Here is a 19,882-nt window from a genome sequence, read left to right on the forward strand (position 1 = left end):
CTGCAGGAGAAAGCTATGTTTGGTTACTGCTTCTCCATGGTGTGACAGGTTGGCCCGAAATTAACATTTATTTTAATCCAAAATGTCTATTTAATCTCATAATCTTATCTCCTTTCTGATGTACTTTAATTAAAAAGTCACTATTGTTCCAACACTACTCGGGGGCAAAGGTTGTGGTCACTGCCACAGCCTCTGCTCCCAGCCTGATACGATGCGTCAAAAAGACGGCCCTTTCAGGGCTGCACTAGTCCCTGATCTACTCAGTATGCACTGGTTGTCAGTTCCGATATATTCTCAGTAGGATCTTTTCACTGTACAATATTCTCTTTAATGCATAATAACAGTGCACTCGCTCTTTGGCTCTGATCTGAAATGATGGCCCACCAAGAGAACGTGCTGTCAGTGCGCGTTGTAAGCAGAAAATCCTGCAAGAATTGACCTGCCTCACCTCCACAAGTGACATCAGATGCAGGAGCAGGGCTGGTCTTTGCTTGCAGGATTTGTTCCTTACAATGTGGTGACAGTGCGCTCTCTTTCTGGTTCGAAATGGATGGGCCAAAACTTATATTTATTTTAATCCTAAAGTCTGTTTTTTTAAAGTCATGATCTAAATCTCTTTTCTAATATACTACAATTAAAAAGTCCCTATTGTTCCCTCACTACTCTATCTAATTGCTTAATTTGTATATCTTTACTGACTCCTGTATGATGGTACTTTGTTTGAGAATTCCAGTGCATCTCCTTTTTTAAGTATATTAAAATAAATAACAGCTTCAGACCACCCTTTATGGAATGTTACTAAAGCTGGATCCCAGGGATGAGCTAAATGACAGGCCATTTTCATATAATTAAAAAGCCTTTATCTACATAAAAAAGAGGTAAGACTGCATAGTTGTGATATTTCTTACCTTTCCTTTTGGCCCGATTCTGAGATAAGAGACGAGAGATGGTTAGCTTTCAAAAAAATATGCTTCCCAGTACTCTGTTGGGAGATGTTTCTACTATATGTGTCTATATGAGGCCACCCAGTGGTAATGATGTGGATTGCAGTCTGTCAAGGGTTTTCCTAGTATGTTACAATAATGTCTTCGATTTGTTTAATAAGAAATGATGGCTCTTAAGAAAATTTGAGGAACACATCTGTGCACATCCTGAACAGTGTTTTGTACAAATACACTTTTTCAGCCCTAAAGAAACGAAATAGTGATTTATTTAAAATCTACAACACTCTTGGTACAGAATCTGTCCAGGACAGTAGCGAACAGATCATGTACGCCATTGCACTTGAACAAAGCAGCAGGTGCAGCGGTATCGGCCGTCCTAGTAAACGTCTCTGTTGTCACTTCTTTCGACTGGCATTTTGAGTAGTCACTGGAAATTGCCCAGAGAACAATGCTTCCTTCTGTGGTGTGTGGCTTATTAAGTGAAGGTTTTAATTAGCGTGTAGTAATGATTAAGATCCGATTCTAAAAACAACTCGCTAAGAAATACAAAGCTGAATTTTTTTTCATTAATTTATGCGCTCAGGAAAAAAAAATCTCCTTTCACAAAGTAAACCAACAAATTAATCCTTCTCTGCTGGAAACATCTTCATTATTACAAGAGGAACTGCACTGACATTTCACTAGTTAGAAATTACCATGGTTGTAATTAGCAACTGTCATATACAAATAGCCTGAAACTATAGGCACTGCTGCATACCGTAAGACATGGCGGAGCCTCCGATGAAGACACTATAATTGCAGCGTTATACTGGGGAATCGCGGTGTATAGGATGCACTAAGGAAACATTTCTTTATATGAAATCTAAGCAATTATTCATCACAAACACTGTATAACTGGTCTCATAAGAGCCCATTGTAGAGAATGGGACATCTATCAAAGGATAGTGATCACGACCACTGACTTGTTTCCATTGTACCAATACTGACTGTTGAGTCGGCCATGGCAGAACATAGAGAGGATGGCTCATTAACCACTGGTGTGACACGCCGAATCATAGGACCACTTTCCAAGAAGTTTAACCTCAGTCCATTCTTTAAATCATCTCTGTAAATGTTCTGTATAATGGGCTGAAATGGAAGGGGTTAATGTGTCTCAAAAAGGGAACAAGAGTAGAAGTAAAAAATTTACTAGGATGGTGTCCACCGGCCGGCGTTGCAGCTCAACCCGCTAGGCCACGTTCACAGTGCACCACGTCTGCGTTTTTCACCTATTCATGTTTTTGGCATTCAGATACTGATGTAAAATGCTGACTAAATACTCAACGTGTGAACATGGCCTTAAAGTGAATGTTGCTGAGCTGCAGCACCAGACACAGTCCATGGACTAGAGTGACACAACATTTGGAAAATAAAGATTCCTTTTTTATCCTCATGAAAACCCTTAAAGTGAATCTGTTACCTAATCTGAGTGTAGAATAATGTAGGGGCACAGCCGTGATTCCAGTGATGTGTCACTTACTGGGTTGCTTAGTAAGTTTTTAGAAAATCAGCAGGAGATTATCACTAGAGGACGTCTTGGCCACTTGCCATGTAGTACAGCAACGCCCCCACCAGTGATTGTCAGCTTTCTGCTTATGCACAGTGTACACAGAAAACACACCAATCCGTGTGGGCGTGGTTATACAGAGCTCAGAATTCTGACCCCTGCTACATCTGCAGCAGATAAAACAGCTTTTAACCAAAACTTCAGCACCAAGTAAAACAAGTGATACTTCACTGGAATCAGGGCCTCTGACCCTACATTATGGTGCTCTCAGATGAGGTAGCCAAAACCAGGTGACAGATTCCATGTAAGAGCATATTATTGAATAAAATGATACCAAGCTCTGCAGTGTTGTGCCATTTTCTGTAACCTGTGACTGCTGCAGTCAAAGAGTATCTGCTGATCGGCTGCAGCCTTTACATTACTGCCGAATGTTCAAACAGACTATAGAGAAGCGGCATTGCTCATAATGCTGAATATATTTTTTTTTTCCTTAAAATACAAGGGACTGATTAATATGTGTGGTAATAGTGGTGAAGAACCCATTTAATTTAAAGGGTGATTCTCTTTTAGGTAATTTTTGAACACTTCAAATTATTAAGCCATAAAGTTCTTATTTTATAATGTGCTGAGTCCTTGATATTATGGTTTGTATAAGCTGTAAATGAGACTAAGGCAAGGCAGTGCTTCCAATATATGATTGGCTGTCGTTGTTTCCTCTATAGATACCAGATAGTGCGCGACATTATTACAGTGTTCTTTAGGATGTAATTAGAGGAAAGCAATCATCACAAAATTATAATTTAAATCGGATTTTAGTTTTACATTTATTTTGACTTTTTTTTGCATGTTTTTAACAATAATAATAATAGTAATCTTGCAACTTTAACACTTCCCACTGGGGATTTTCTGACACATACTTCCTGTCTTTTCAGGGAGAGTTTTCAGCAAACTACTTATCATCAGAGGCAGGATCACAGTGACAGTTAAAACCTGTACGCACAGCCGATGACACAGGGTCCACCTTTCACAAGAGCCAATGTCACAGCTGATCCTTCTTTACTCCTTTAACAATAACTTTTGCACAAGCTCAATAGATACTTCAGTACAAAAGATAGGGTCACGTTCTGTTAAATTTTGGTTCCGTACCTGTGTTTTTTCTTGAAACAGCAAGAAGCTGTGAATGATCTAAAAAAAACCACCAGTGGACAACGTAAAAAAAATTCTAGGATGTCTAATTTTTAGTTTTAATTCAGATTGTGATATGGTGAGAAAAGAAAAGATATTTGCCCCAAAAAAGTTTAAAAAACACATCTTACATAAAGCAAAACCTGATTTAAAATATAAGTCATCTTCTGATGATAGCTTCCCTTTAAAATGTCCACAGACCCTGGGTAAGGGCAGTTTCACACGTCCAGATAATTCCGGTACCGGAGCTATCCGTGTCCGTGTGTCCGTGTGCTTACGGAGGTCATCCGTGTGACATCCGTGTGCTATCCGTATGTCCGTGTGTACCATCCGTGTGCTGTCCGTGTCCGTGTTTTTGAAAAATTATCTTCAATGTTAACCCTTTGACTTTTAAAAACGCACACGGATCGCACACAGACAGCATCCGTGTGCGGTACGTGTTGACACGGACCCATTGACTTGTATGGGTCCGTGTGATCCGTGCTGTTGCACAAAAACGGACATGTCAGCGTGTTTTGCACACAGACACACGGTCCGTGAAAACATGCTGACATCTGCATAGACACATTCACGTACCGGAGACACTGACGTGTGAAACTGCCCTAACATTGTAAGAGGAGGTTAGGGCTATATGCTGCATGCCTTGCAGAAGAGGCACTGTGCCTGGTCTGTGCGGCAGGGCATGGAATTGAGGAAGGACAAAACAACCGGATAATTAATTTATTCATAGGTGGGATTATCATCATTCACTACTGGAATAGCTGTAAAACTATAATAGGTTGTCACATTATGGAACATTTGATGTGTTGGCACCTTAGTATAGGGAGCTGCCTAGTTAATGCAAGATTTGTATTCATTCATTGGTTGTAAAGCAGTTAAAACGCTTTCCAGATATCTCAAGGTGACACCAATATAGGTGCCATAAATTACTGCTGTACAGGACCATTGGCCGACAGCAGAGAAGTGTGTTTTCCACATCGTTTTTTATGCTCTTTCGAGCGTCTTACCTTTCCGACATAGAGAGGGTCTGTTCCCGTGTATTCCTCCAAAACAAAGAACTGGTTCCATACCCAGCTCCTCTTCAGCCGATTGTGCTGCAACTGTTTATTCAGGGATTTCTCATCTAATTCTCTGATGAGATGATGACTGGAAGAGCCAAAAACTCCATTTGTCAAGTCCAACAGCATCATGTAGTAAATGTAGACGCCTTGTCCGGGATAATTCTTCAAATGTCGCATTCTCTTGTGATCTCTTTTAGCTTTAATTAATAAAAGTGCGGTACAAGATGATGTCAAATAAATATAGTAGGAAAAAGCTGTTTGATCCTTTGTCTTTGAAAGTAGTCCTTCCAGCAGGTACCTGGGAAATTGGGAAAGAATAAAGTAGCGTAAAGTCAAATGATATCATCAGTGGAAATAATGATATTTTCTGCTACGAAATGCGGAGTAGCATGATAATAAAATATGAACAGTATGTTTAGGAACAAAGAGGCCTGTTATCTTCCTATATACAACAAAGTACCTTTGGACACAGGCACACTGGGGGTTGTAGTTAGTGGGGAGGATTACTTCACTTTGGCTACTTTGATTACAACAGGGTTCCACTGTATTATTGATTTGCTGGAGTTAACAGCGTGCTCTCAGAAATACAGTATTTATGATCTGAGAAGCCCTTTGAAACTGCTGAATATAAGCATTCGCTTCCAGAAAATAGAATACCTACCAAGCAATTTCCAAGGACATCTGCTTTTTTTTTGTGCTTTTTTTTCTAAATATATATTTTGTTGAGACACAAAAGCATATAGCGGTTATTTTTATGGCAAATCTGTACCATTCCTGACCTTAATTACTATTTTACGCTTGCTGTGGCATTCAATGTCACATGAATTGCAGTTTTCCGGAGACGTGCATCATACAGATAATGCAGGGACACAGCCCAGATCTGAATGGTCAGTTAATCATTATGTGATCCTCATGGGAGATTGGGGGTTTGACAGTCATATGCCATTGTACGATATTGTGCCAGTCAGACGAAACAGGTTTTCTTTCTTTAGTCTGAAAGCCTTGTTTAGGTAAAGGAATGTGGACCTCCAATGCAGGGAGCTCTCTCATCAGTCAAGGGTCTTTTGTTGCCTTGAAGTCAGATTAGCCGGTGACCTCACTTGGAGCTATTGAGGAGGAAAACTTTTTCTTTCACAGTTTTGTGGAACTTAATGAGGTGGCAATGCGCTCAAGTTACTCCGTCAAAACACTCCGAACATCTTTTATAGCAATAGCATTGCGATGCTCAGTTTAAAGGCCCTTAAGTCAATTCTCCTTCTGCTTCCTCTCTTGTCCTCTCTCCATCTGGCTCGCACAAGCAATTATAGCAATGTTTATTTATGATTTGGCAACTTAGTGGCAATACATTTTACAACTTTTTTTTTTGTACTTTAATTTATTGGCAGCAACTGAACAGCTGCGTGTCTCCAAGAAAGGCATTATGTATACAATTTCCCTTTAATTCCCACTTCTAAAGAATTCAATACAGCTCCACTGCAAATAACAGAAAATAATATTAAAGGGAACCTGTCATGTTGAAAATGGTTTCTGTTCTGCAGACAGGATGATATAGAGCAGGAACAGCTGATCAGATTGATACAGTGCTGTGCAAATTAATTGGGGCAAAGCATTTTTTTAAGTAAAATCGTAAGTTGGAAACCAGTCAGTGATTCAAACCAGTTTTAACTGCTTTGAAGAGGCATTTACACCTGTTCAAAGCAATTAAAACTGGTTTGAATCACTGACTGGTAACCAACTTATGATTTTACTTAAAAAAAAAAAATGCTTTGTCCCAATTAATTTGCACAGCACTGTACATATTTTTGTAGGAAAATTTCAGTATAACTTGCATTTTGCTTATTGAAATCCATAGTGTTTGTAAGCACATGATTCTAGTGGACGGTCCTAGGCAGTGATTGACAGTCATCACTGTATGAAATACATGTGAATGTAAAAATGTATGCCATATATCCATCTCCCTCTTACTAAGCTTTCCTCTTTCCAATCTATTCTGAATTCAGCTATCAAGGTCATATTTTCCAGCCACTACATTGGTTCCTCCACCCTATGTCAGTCACTGCACTGGTTGTCCATCTGCTAGAGAATACAACATAAACTTATCACTGTAACCCACAACGCTCTCTATAGTTCTGCACCACCCTAGATCTCTGTCATCGTCTTCTTGAAATACCCTTCTGGTGTTCTTCATTCTGTTAATGATCTAAGACCAATGTCCTCCATTATCCAAAGCTCCCACTGTCATCTTTATGCCTTTTCTCGTGCTGCCTAGTCATCTGAACTAAATTATCCCAAACAATCTCATTAATTCACCGTATCCACAGTTTTAATGGTGCCCTAAGAGCACATCTCTTTAGACTGGCCTATCACCGCACCTCACTAATCTAACTGGTCCATGCTCTTGCTTCCTAAATTTTCCTTAGAGTCGGATCCTTCCTATCATCTGTTTCTTCACCCTCAATGCACTTCAGTAGCATTTTGTATCTATACTTATACAGATAAAGGCTGAAGACTGGAGTATCTTTTGTGCCTTCATCTTCAAATAAGGGCAAACATGGATCTTTGTGTTTGGCATCAATTATGAGCAATATCTGTATCCAATTTACCTATTGTACCCATATGTTTGTGTGTTTTTTTCCCTCAAGCTCTAAAGACTTATTTCTAGGCTAACATATAGAGAGAGTAAAATTAGATTGTGAGTCCCACTGAGTAGAGAAACGGATGTAGGTTATGTTTATCTCAATATAGATCTGAAAATATGTTCATGCTATGTAAGTAATTGAAAATAAATAAACTTAGTGCATACTTTACGTGCATGTTGTTCCAGTCATACAGACAGTCACGTGCCAACCACAGATTGAGACGTTCTAGAAACCTGTTTAGTATAAATCAAAACAACCACCTAATATTAAGAACTTTTTGATACATGCGGATATAAGGAGCTTCAGGAAACTCCCTCAACAGTTCCTTAAGACTCGACACCATGGAAACTTTCTTTGCCTGAACTGTCATTCATGCTATAAAGTAATTATGGGGGGCTCCTTTTCTCATCCCCATACTGGACAATCATTCCCTTTTAAAGACTATTATACTTGTGAGCTCTCTAATGTTATCAATTGGCATTGCTGCCTTCTTTATATAGGCGAAACAACACAGATCATAAGAGACAGGATCTCTAATCATAAGTCCACAATTAGATGCATGAAAAAATGTCTATCCACTCCAGACCTTTTCTTTGGAGCCAGAGATTCTATTTCCCAACTCAAATTTCAAATGATAGAACAGGTACCCATAGCCGAGAGAGGAGGAAATCACATTAGATTTCTTACAAAGCAGCAATTCTTCCGGATCCATTATTTACAAACATTGTCTCCAAAAAGAACTCAATAGGGAATATGATTTATTAATCTAATGATATTTACATTACTGTTTTCTATTTTTCTAGAATTGTCGTTTGATCAACTCTTCATATGATCTATACAGATAGCATAACCATTACGTGGTCTTCAGATGATGACTATATAGGCTTTCCCTCTTACTTTCTTTTAAGTTCTTTTTCTTTCCTCAGTTTCTTCCATTTCCCATTTTGCCCTCCCCCTTCTTCTTTTTTCCTTTTTTATCTCTTATTTTACCTTTTGCTTTTTTTTTTATGGACGCTATCATCTTAGCACAGTTTACAGCCAATGAAAACCCAAAAGTCATTATCTAAGTAAATTAGAATACTTTATAACGCCAGCTTGAAAAATGATTTTAAAATCCAAAATGTTGGCCTATTCAAATGTATGTTCAGTAAATGCACTCAATACTTGGTCGGAGCTCCTGCATCAATTACTGCATCAATGCAGCGTGGCATGGAGGTGATCAGCCTGTTTCACTGCTAGGTGTTATGGAAGCCCATGTTGCTTTGAAAGTAGCCTTCAGCTCGTCTGCATTGTTGGGTCTGGTGTCTCTCATCTTCCTCTTGACAATATCCCATAGATTCTCTGTGGGGTTAAAGTCAGGCAAGTTTGCTGGCCAATCAAGCACAGTGTTACTGTTGTTTTAAACCAGGTATTGGTACTTTTGTCAATGTGGACAGGTGCTGGAGAATGAAATTTCCATCTCGAAAAAGCTTGTTTGCAGAGGGAAATAGAGTGCCCGCCAGGGCCGTGGGGATACTCGATACCGGGCCGGTTCTTAAGGGGATGTGTCACGGCAGTGGTGACCCAGTCCATGAACCTGGGGGTCCAATAAAAAATGATGATTGAAAGGGGAAATAAAGTTTATAGGGGATTAGTTCATGATGCCACCTGTGGTTTTGGCATTTAAGGTGTTAGCCGATGCTGCAGCTTCTGTCCACTGGGGCAAATGGTAATGCAGCAGAGTTGGTTCAGCTCTCCACAGGCAGGCAGTATTGGTACTTTTGGCAGTGTGGATAGGTGCCAAGTTCTGCTGGAGAATTACATTTCCATCTCCAAATATCTTGTTGGCAGAGGGAAATAGAGTGCCCGCCAGGGCCGTGGGGGATACTCGATACCGGGCCGGTTCTTAAGGGGATGTGTCACGGCAGCGGTGACCCAGTCCACGAACCTGGGGGTCCAATAAAAAATGATGATTGAAAGGGGAAATAAAGTGTATAGGGGATTAGTTCATGATGCCACCTGTGGTATTCGGCATTTAAGGTGTTAGCCGACGCTGCAGCTTCTGTCCACTGGGGCAGATGGTAATGCAGCAGAGTTGGTTCAGCTCTCCACAGGCAGAGCTATTCCCCAGTGCAGTTAAGGTGTAAAACGGTGATGATGGTGTTATAGTGCAGGGCAGATGATGCACCAACTAACCTGAGGACACAGCAGAGTGCAGTCTTCACGCTTTTACACACAGTTCAATTGTTACAGTCCCCAGCTGGGGTGCTGTGTCCTCCAGGCTTGTGGTCCAGACAGCTCTCAGGTATCTTAGGGTGCATGCTGCTAGGGCTCCCTTTGATGTTCCTTTCCTGGCTGTCTCACTACACTGGCTTACCACCTCTTCTGCCCTGCATCTTCACACACAGTGTCCCGAGCCAGCAGACTCGGATCTTGTTGGGCGACGTTGGTCAGACCTCTGGTTTCTATATGTCTGCCTTTTCAGCGAATGAGTGTGGGGTCAGCTGCAGCATTTAAATATACTGCCGCCTCCAGTTTTCTAGCTGAGTCCTTAGTTTCTCCACTAGTTTTGGGGCCGGTCCCCTATCTGCGACCTGGTCCCTCCACCGACCACTCCGTTGGATGCGGGCCCCAAGGATGGATTGCTCACTATCAGTGCCCCTAAGACCTCTTCTTCCTCTCCTCCTGGAGCTTTCCTTCCTTTCTTCTCTATCTTCACTACGTCTCACTCACTCTCTTTAGTCAGGAGACAAGCTGCACTCAGCTTCAATCTCCATAAGCAACTCCTTCTCTCTCCCTTCTGACTGACTGACTCTTTCCAGAATAATCTCATTACCTCAGCACTAATTCCTCCCACCAATTGTTACTCCTGTTACCGTGACAACTCTCCCCTTCCAACTGTCAGCTTTCTCTTAAGCTGTCCTACCCTTAACTATTTCCTCCACCCACACCCTCTGCTTAACTCGCCCTGTGCCAGATGGGGACTAGTGTTGGATGCTGGTGGGTGAGTCCTGGCAGTGCCCCTTCCTTACCTGAGAGCAGAGTACCACACCTCTCGATGAAGTGCTGTACCCTGTGGCGACTGAGACTGCAGGGGTGCCACAGAAGCATGAAGTGCTCTAAAATTTCATGGTAGATGGCTGCTCTGACTTTGGTCTTGATAAAACACAGTGGACCTACACCAGCTGATGACATGGCTCCCCAAACCATCACTGATTGTGGAAACGTCACACTAGACCTCTGTCATGATCCAGGTTGGATTATGACAGATAAATGCACAGGTACCCTTTTTTTTTCCTTGAGCTGTGTGCTCGGAGTTAGTTTTGCCCACGGTGGCCATTAGGGTTATTGCACTGTGGTGGTTTCAGTTCTAGTTTTGCCCCCGGTGGCCGTTAGGGTCATTGCACACTGGTTCCTTTAGTTTAGTACACGTGATTATGAAGCAGGTGTGGTTGCTCTGGCTGACTTATAAAAGAGTGTCAGGTGTTGCAATCAGTGTTGGTGATATGCTCATTACCAACCAAGTCTGGTGAAGGAAGGAACTATAGAGAGGAGTTCCTGGCAGCTCAGGTGAGCTCTGGTGTTATAGCTTCAGGTGGAAGCTGAATTCAGGTGTCGAGCTTCAGGGGTGAAGCTGAACTTTGGTGTTGGACTCTGTGGCTGGGAGCAATAGCAACAGAGCAAAGCTAAGTGGTGTTTCCCTGTTTGTCACTTTCCTTTATGTGTGTTTCAGTGCAGTGGTGGGATTAGTCTCTGCACTTCAAAGCGGTCTGGGGGCTGAGGAAAATGCTAAATGATGTGGAAATGTTAAAAAATGTAAACAAATGTATATAACATGGGGACACCTGGTCAGGGGCTGCACGATTGTTTTTACACCACTGCTTCACTAGAATATACAAACACTATTTTAAGTCCTTTGGTTTTTTGCCAGAAGAGCGGGACTCGTACGCCACTTACGCAGTGCCAGTCAGTGATATATCAGAAGTACCGTTGGAGCGAGTGATGCTGGAGGCAATCTACTGACAGCTGTGTAAGTGTTTGGCTAAACCATTATGATAAAGCCAGGACTATGAGCATAGAGGTGGCCGTGTCCAGTGTCCAGGCATAGCAATAGTGTCTCCAAAAATTAGCCCAAGGGGCTGTATCATGGTTGATGAAGGAAGCAAGGCAGGTCTGAAGGACCAAACCATTATGATAAAGCCAGGAGAGGTGGCTGTGCCCAGTGTCCAGGCATAGCAATAGTGTCTCCAAAAACTAGCCCAAGGGGCATGATAGCATGGTTGATGAAGGAAGAAGGGTCTCACTCTCATCACAAGTGCCTCCGATGGGAAATATTAATTAACGTAACATTGTTTTTATCTTATTGACCATGAGGTACAAGTGTCAGAAGCAAGTTTTGAAAACATGTGTAAAAGAAGAAGAAAAGGGGCTTGTAAGGGAAGGGATGGATGTGATCACCAATTTATAAAAAAAATGTGTTGGGTGATTTTAGGTTGGGATACTGTCATCTGGAGAGCTTAAATACTGTTGCAAAATCCAGTCCTTGTTAAATTTTATCAGAGTCAGCCTGTCTGCATTCTCTGTAGTCAACCGTGTGCGTGTATCTGTGATGATTGCCCCAGGGGCAAAGAAAACATGCTCTGACATCACACTAGCAGCAGGGCAGGCCAGCACCTCCAAGGCATAGAAGGAGAGGTCGGGCCAACTATGCAGCCTGGATACCCAGTAATTAAACGGTACAGAAGCATCAGGAAGGACGCAGGTATGGTCACTTAGATAGTCGTTGACCATCTTGTTCAAGTTCTCCCTCCTTGACATTGCTACTGTTCCAGCTAGTCCTTGGTGATGAGCCGGTTTATTGAAGATGGCCCAGTTTGTGGACATTTTACCACCACCTCTTTTGACCTGCTTGGCGTCTCTCTCCTCATTAATGCATGCTGTTGCACAGAGCTGGTATCTCTGCTAGCAGTGGTGTCTGAGGGTGCTGTTGCCATCAAATTATCGACAACAGCCTTCTTGAAGGATTCCATTGTGAAACCCCTTGGTGACTGCAACAGTAGCGAAGGAAATTTGTCATTGTACCGTGGGTCTAGAAAGGTGGCCAACCAGTATAGGTTGCTATTGAAAATGTGGATTACGCGAGGGTCTTGGCACAGACAGTCAGATATGAAGTGTGCCATATGTGCCAAGCTGCATAGAGGCAAATTTTCTGTGACCCCTGAAGGAGTAACAATACCCATCCTCTCCTCACACTGACTCTCCTCCTCCACCTCCTCTTCATCCCACCCATGCTGGACAGACATGAAGCTTGGATTGGGATTCCCCTCTGTAGCATGAGGTGTCCCCTCGGTACCACTGAAAAAGAAGTCCTCTCCCTCCTCATTTTCATCATCCTCTTCATCCCCCAATGTTACCTGATGATATTGGCTGGGCTGGGTAGGATCACCCATTGTGAAATCTTGCTCCATACCCAGCTGCTGGGCACGCAAAGATTCAATTTTTTGATTCTGCAGCGATTTTTTCAGCAGACATAGCATAGGGATGGTTACACTGATAATAGCCTGATCACCGCTCACAAGCTTGGTGCAGTACTCAAAGTTATCAAGCACCTCACAAATATCAGTGATCCACACCCACTTGACAGTTGTTATGTGTCTTGGCTGAGTCTCAGTGTGACGGGCATGTTTAAGCTGGTATTCAGAAAGTGCCCTCTGCAGCTCACTTACCCTTGCCAACATATGATATGTTGAGTTCCACAGTGTTGGCAGATCACAAATGAGTTTGTGGTTTGGCAAATTAAATTGCTTTTGAAGTGCTGCAAGACCGGCAACAGCGGTTGAGGAATGGTGGAATTGGGCGCAAATGCGGCGCACCTTCTCAAGTAGGTACGGCAAGTCAGGGTATGTTTTTATAAATTTCTGCACCACCAGGTTCAGCACGTGAGCCATGCATGGCACGTGTACCAGCTTCCCGAGCTTTAAAGCCACCACCAGGTTACGCCCATTGTCGCTGACAACCAGACCAGGTTGGAGTTTCAGTGGGGAGAGCCACTGATCGGTCTGTTGTTTTATTTCTTGACACAGCTCTGCTGCAGTGTGTGGTGTGTCACCTAAGCAGATCAGCTTCAGCAGAGCGTTTTGCTGCTTTGCCTATGTGCTGCTGCACAGCTCCCAACTTGGGAGTGATGCGGAGGGTAATTCAGCATACGATGACGAGGCGGAGGAGGAGGAAGAGGGGAGACTGGATGTATATGATGAAGCGGAAACCCTGATTGAGGTTGGGCCTGCTTTTCGTGGCTTGGGTAGGATATACAGTTGTGGCCAAAAGTATTGACACCTCTGCAATTCTGTCCGATAATACTCAGTTTCTTCCTGAAATTGATTGCAATCACAAATTCTTTGGTATTATTATCTTCATTTAATTTGTCTTAAATGAAAAAACACAAAAGAGAATGAAGCAAAAAGAAAAACATTGATCATTTCAAACAAAACTCCAAAAATGGGCCAGACAAAAGTACTGGCACCCTCAGCCTAATATTTGGTTGCACAACCTTTAGCCAAAATAACTGCGACCAACCACTTCCGGAAACCATCAATGAGTTTCTTACAATGCTTTGCTGGAATTTTAGACCATTCTTCTTTGGCAAACTGCTCCAGGTCCCTGATATTTGAAGGGTGCCTTCTCTAAACTGCCATTTTTAGATCTCTCCACAGGTGTTCTATGGGATTCAGGTCTAGACTCATTGCTGGCCACCTTAGAAGTCTCCAGTGCTTTCTCGCAAACCATTTTCTAGTGCTTTTTGAAGTGTGTTTTGGGTCATTGTCCTGCTGGAAGACCCATGACCTCTGAGGGAGACTCAGCTTTCTCACACTGGGCCCTACATTATGCTGCAAAATTTGTTGGTAGTCTTCAGACTTCATAATGCCATGCACACGGTCAAGCAGTCCAGTGCCAGAGGCAGCAAAGCAACCCCAAAACATCAGGGAACCTCTGCCATGTTTGACTGTATGGACCGTGTTTTTTTCTTTGAATGCCTCTTTTTTCTCCTGTAAACTCTATGTTGATGCCTTTGCCCAAAAAGCTCTACTTTTGTCTCATCTGACCAGAGAACATTCTTCCAAAATGTTTTAGGCTTTTTCAGGTAAGTTTTGGCAAACTCCAGCCTGGCTTTTTTATGTCTCGGGGTAAGAAGTGGGGTCTTCCTGGGTCTCCTACCATACAGTCCCTTTTCATTCAGACGCCGACGGATAGTACGGGTTGACACTGTTGTACCCTCGGACTGCAGGGCAGCTTGAACTTGTTTGGATGTTAGTCGAAGTTCTTTATCCAACATCTGCACAATCTTGCGTTGAAATCTCTTGTCAATTTTTCTTTTCTGTCCACATCTAGGGAGGTTAGCCACAGTGCCATGGGGTTTAAACTTCTTGATGACACTGTGCACGGTAGGCACAGGAACATTCAGGTCTTTGGAGATGGACTTGTAGCCTTGAGCTTTCTCTTGCTTCCTCACAATTTTGTTTCTCAAGTCCTCAGACAGTTCTTTGGTCTTCTTTCTTTTCTCCATGCTCAATGTGGTACACAAAAGGACACAGGACAGAGGTTGAGTCAACTTTAATCCATGTCAACTGGCTGCAAATGTGATTTAGTTATTGCCAACACCTGTTAGGTGCCACAGGTAAGTTACCGGTGCTGTTAATTACACAAATTAGAGAAGCATCACATGATTTTTCGAACAGTGCCAATACTTTTGTCCACCCTCTTTTTTATGTTTGGTGTGGAATTATATCCAATTTGGCTTTAGGACAATTTTTTTTGTATTTTTTCATTTAAGACAAATTAAATGAAGATAATAATACCAAAGAATTTGTGTTTGCAATCATTTTCAGGAAGAAACTGAGTATTATCTGAGAGAATTGCAGGGGTGTCAATACTTTTGGCCACAACTGTATGTTGATGGTCCAGTTTGAGACTTTGTCCCACCTTCCACCAGGTTCAGCCAGGGTGCCGTGACAGAGATGTATCGTCCCTGGCCACAAGTACTTGTCCACGTGTCTGTTGTAAGATGGACCTTCCTGGTTACGGTGTTAGTGAGAGCACGCTTTAGATTGTTTAAGACGTGCTGGTGTAACGCGGGGACGGCACTCCGGAAAAATAGTGCCGGCTGGGAACCGAGTATCGTGGGGCAGCCACAGCCAAAAGATCACGGAAAGACTGTGTCCCCACAAGCCTAAATGGCAACATCTCCATTGCTAGCAACTTGGCAATGTGCGCGTTCACTATTTGTGCTTGTGGTGCATGGCTTGGTATTTACGCCTCCTTTCATACATCTGGGGCATGGACAATTGGACGCTTTCCTGGGACTAACAAGTGGATGAGCTTGTTGTGGCCTGTGTCTGTGCAACCGCAGCTTGTGAGCAAGAGGTATGATGATCACCTGCTTCCTGCCCAACAGATTGGTGAGGCCGTATCACAGGCGACATGGCAGTGATTTGACCCGCAGTCGCATACACTGATTTGGTACCCTGTTGTTCAGCCCACAGACTAGGGTGCTTGGCTGTGATGTGTTTCCGCATACTGGTGATGCTTTGGTTGCCTTTGCCCTGGCCTCTGCTCAGCTTCCTATGCCAGATGCTACAGATGACAACATTTGGTTCAGAAGGACTATCGGAAAAAAATTTCCAGACAGCGGCTGAATGCACCCTTGCCTTGACTTGAGGCACAGAGGGATTGCTCTTGGCAACAGTTGACACACTTCGCACTCTGCTCAAACCTGTAGCCCTTGGTGCCTTTGTTGGTGCTACGTATCCACCTTCATCCTCTTTGCTGCTGTGCTGGCTATGCGTGCCAACGGCCCAGATCGGATCGGTGGTCTCATCATCGACCACCTCGTCGTCCATGTCATCCTCCTTCCGTGTTGATATTGGCGACTGGCCAGATGGCAACTGTGTGTCATCACCATCAGCCTCCACCTCTTCACCCGGTATATCACGTGGATGAAAGTGGCTTTCTTCTGGACGTGGGGTTTCTAAGATTTGGCCATCTTCAACAGACGATACCCCCTCACGTTCCTCTTCAATGTTGCGCGGTGAGAGGCCAGAGGCAACGAAAGAAAATGGACCAAACAGATACTCGGAGTGACCAAGGTTGGGGTCAAATGTTTCCTGTGACTCCTGACCGGGCGATGAACAAGGAACAGGTTGAAAATAGGATGACCCATCGTTCTCTGTATGGACAGTAGACTGTTTTGTCATGGACGATTGGGTGCTGCTAGAACATTTCGTGGAGGCCTTATCAGCCATCCAGGACAGTATCTGCTCTTGTTCTTCTGGCTTCCAGGCCCGTTTATGCTCCGGACTGGGAAATTTCGCCAAGAAACTAGATGCATCAACCTTCTTCAATCTCCCAGACTCTGTGCCTTGTTGGGCACCAACGACCCCACGTCCAGGTCCCTGTCCCTTCACAACAGCCTTTTTAGGAATTTTGGATTTTTCTGCCATAGTTGCAGATGTTCAGATGCAGATATTGGGGAACAAGGAGCAGTTAGTGCTTTGTGGAAGGTAGCACTACAGCCTAGTACTGCTTTGCGTTTTACAAACAGTACTGCAGCAGCAGAAAAAAATTGCCCTGAGGTTTAAGGTGAGATTACGCACCCCAGTCACCACACAAGACAGCGATGCTGGCTGCTTGTCAGTTGTGCAGTACCGTGCGTGCGTACTATTTGCTGTGATTATGTGAACGCAGCAGCATAAAAAAACTGCCCTGAGGTTTAAGTCAAGAATACGCACCCCAGACACCACACAAGATAGCGGTGATGCCTGCGTGTCAGTTGTGCAGTACTGTGCGTACTATTTGCTGTGATTATGTGAATGCAGTACGGCAGCAGCACAAAAAACTGCCCTGAGGTTTAAGGCAAGAATACACACCCAGACACCACACAAGACAGCAGTGCTGGCTGTGTGTCAGTTGTGCAGTACCGTGCATGCGTACTCTTTGCTGTGATTATGTGAACGCAGCACGGCAGCAGCACAAAAAAACTGCCCTGAGGTTTAAGGCAAGAATACGCACCCCAGACAACACACAAGTCAGCGGTGCTGGCTGCGTGTCAGTTGTGCAGTACCATGCATGCGTACTATTTGCTGTGATTATGTGAACGCAGCATGGCAGCAGCACAAAAAAGCTGCTCTGAGGTTTAAGGCAAGAATACGCACCCCAGACACCACACAAGACAGTGGTGCTGGCTGCGTGCCAGTTGTGCAGTACCATGCGTGCTATTCGCTGTGAATGCAGCACGGCAGCAACACAAAAAACCTGCCCTGCTGGGGTAAATGTGACCTAAAAAAAAGCTGGGAAAATGGTCACTACTCTCGGTTCCTGACCTTATACTTTCAGCTCTGAAAAGAGCTTTTGGGTTTCACAGAGGATTTCTGGCTGATTTGAACCAAAAAACACAACTCTCCCTAACAGCTGCTCACACTCTCCCTACACTAGCTGTGTTCTGCATGCAATGTGCAGAAAATGGTGGCAGCAGGCAGGGCTTAGTGCCAGGCTATGATTGATGACTCATAGGAAGTTGGGCAGCCTGCCAATTATAGTAATGTCGCCCACAACCAAGAAGGGTGCGACATTACTGTGATTGGCAACTGCTGGGCGGGAGAACCGAATAACGAGGCGAGTAGTGAAATACTCGCTATGTTTCGAGTACTGCGAGTACCGCATTACTCGCAGAGTACCGAATACCCACGAATATGCTCGCTCATCCCTAATTGTGGCCTCTCCATTCTTCCTCCAGACTCTGGGACTATTATTACCAAATGTAATGCAAAATTTACTTTAATCTGAAAACAACTCCTTGAACCACTGAGCAACAGTTCTTTTTCTCCTTGGCCCAGGTAAGATGCTTCTGACGTTGTTTATTGGTCATGAGTGGCTTGACACAAGGAATGTGACACATGCAGGGGTGTAACTACCACGGTTGCAGCGGCCACAGCTGCGACGGGGCCCGGAGTAATTATGGGCCCGATCGTGAGTTTGCACTTCGAAGGTGAGCTTTGTAGTGGTCGTGTCAGGAGAGTAGCAGCCTTTGGGAGCTGCAGCCACTCATTGGCTGTGCAGCTCCATGCTTTGATTGGCTGCCAGGCTGAAATTGGCCTGACACAATGGCTGTTCTGTGCGCACAGGACCTGTGATGAGGTCACAGGAGGGGAGGAGTCAGGGGTCACATAATTAGGAGCCTCCGTGCATGCAGGACTCTGCTGTGCTTGTTGTCATGGTGCTGGATGAGGTTAAGCTTATGTGTGGGGACAGGAGGTGTTTACAGGGTGGATGTAGCAGAGCCGTGTGTGTACAAGGTGTACGGAGCACAGCCGTGTGTGTACGAAGTGGAGCCGCGTGTGTACAAGGTGTTCGGAGAGGAGCCGTGTGTGTATGAAGTGTACGGAGCAGAGCCACATGTGTATAAGGTGGACGGAGAGGAGCCGTGTGTGTACGAAGTGTACGGAGCAGAGCCGCATGTGTATGAGGTGGACGGAGAGGAGCCGCGTGTACGAAGTGTACGGAGCAGACCCGCATGTGTATGAGGTGGACGGAGAGGAGCCGTGTGTGTACGAAGTGTACGGATTGGAGCCGCATGTGTATGAGGTGGACAGAGTGGAGCCGTGTGTGTAGGAAGTGTACGGAGCGGAGCCGCATGTGTATGAGGTGGACGGAGAGGAGCCGTGTTTGTACGAAATGTATGGAGTGGAGCCGCATGTGTATGAGGTGGACGGAGAGGAGCCGCGTGTGTACGGAGCTGAGACGTGCGTGTACGAGTTGTGCGGAGTGGAGCCACGCGTGTACGAGGTGTGCGGAGCAGAGATGTACATGTATTTTGGCATGGGGGGCCCCATTTGAAAGTTCGCACCAGGGCCCATAACTTTGTAGTTACGCCACTGGACACATGTAACCATGTCCTGGATGCGTCTGAGTGTGATGGCTCTTGAAGCAATGACTCCAGTAGCAGTTCACTCCTTTTGAATTGCCCCCAAATTTTTTAATGGCCTTTTTTAACAATCCTTTCAAGGCTGCGGTTATCCCGGTTGCTTGTGCACCTTTTCTACCACACTTTTTCCTTCCACTCAACTTTTAATTAATATGTTTGGATACAGCACTCTGTGAACAGCCAGCTTCTTTAGCAATAACATGCAAAACACAAGCCGCAGAGACACCATCACATGTTTCTCAACGCAAGCAACGACTAGCCAGGTCTTTCCCCGGGAAGGAACAACCACGGGAAGGGCAGTCTCCAATGAAGGAAACCACCTATGCCAAAACATGGTATCCATCCACAGACAGCTGTTTCAGGGGAATTGCCCCTCATCAGTGTGGAGTAGGAAACTGGCCAGTAGGAGCAATGCCTAGTAAAAGACTGTGAAAAATGAGGATGAATGAACTCATGGAGATCAATATCCAACACTGCGGAGACACCATCACATGTTTCTCAATGCAGTGATTCTAGAGCAATGCCCCCATCCCTTATGGGAAATATGCAAA

The 19,882-nt window shown here is 44.2% G+C and overlaps 1 protein-coding gene across 2 annotated transcripts in view; it reads right to left on the reverse strand.

The window, feature by feature from the left end:
- CDH20 (cadherin 20) overlaps positions 1–19,882 on the reverse strand; it is an 818,364-nt gene that overhangs the window by 119,995 nt on the left and 678,487 nt on the right. For both annotated transcript variants that reach the window (XM_073550198.1, XM_073550197.1), the window contains one exon: positions 4,683–5,034. In XM_073550198.1, coding sequence (XP_073406299.1) covers positions 4,683–4,913 — 231 coding nt within the window. In that variant the 5' untranslated portion in view covers positions 4,914–5,034. The remainder of the gene's footprint in view (positions 1–4,682; positions 5,035–19,882) is intronic.

Source organism: Dendrobates tinctorius, unplaced genomic scaffold (assembly GCF_039654945.1).
Source record: "Dendrobates tinctorius isolate UK_male_01 unplaced genomic scaffold, ASM3965494v1 ptg000163l, whole genome shotgun sequence".
NCBI classification, from domain to species: domain Eukaryota; kingdom Metazoa; phylum Chordata; class Amphibia; order Anura; family Dendrobatidae; genus Dendrobates; species Dendrobates tinctorius.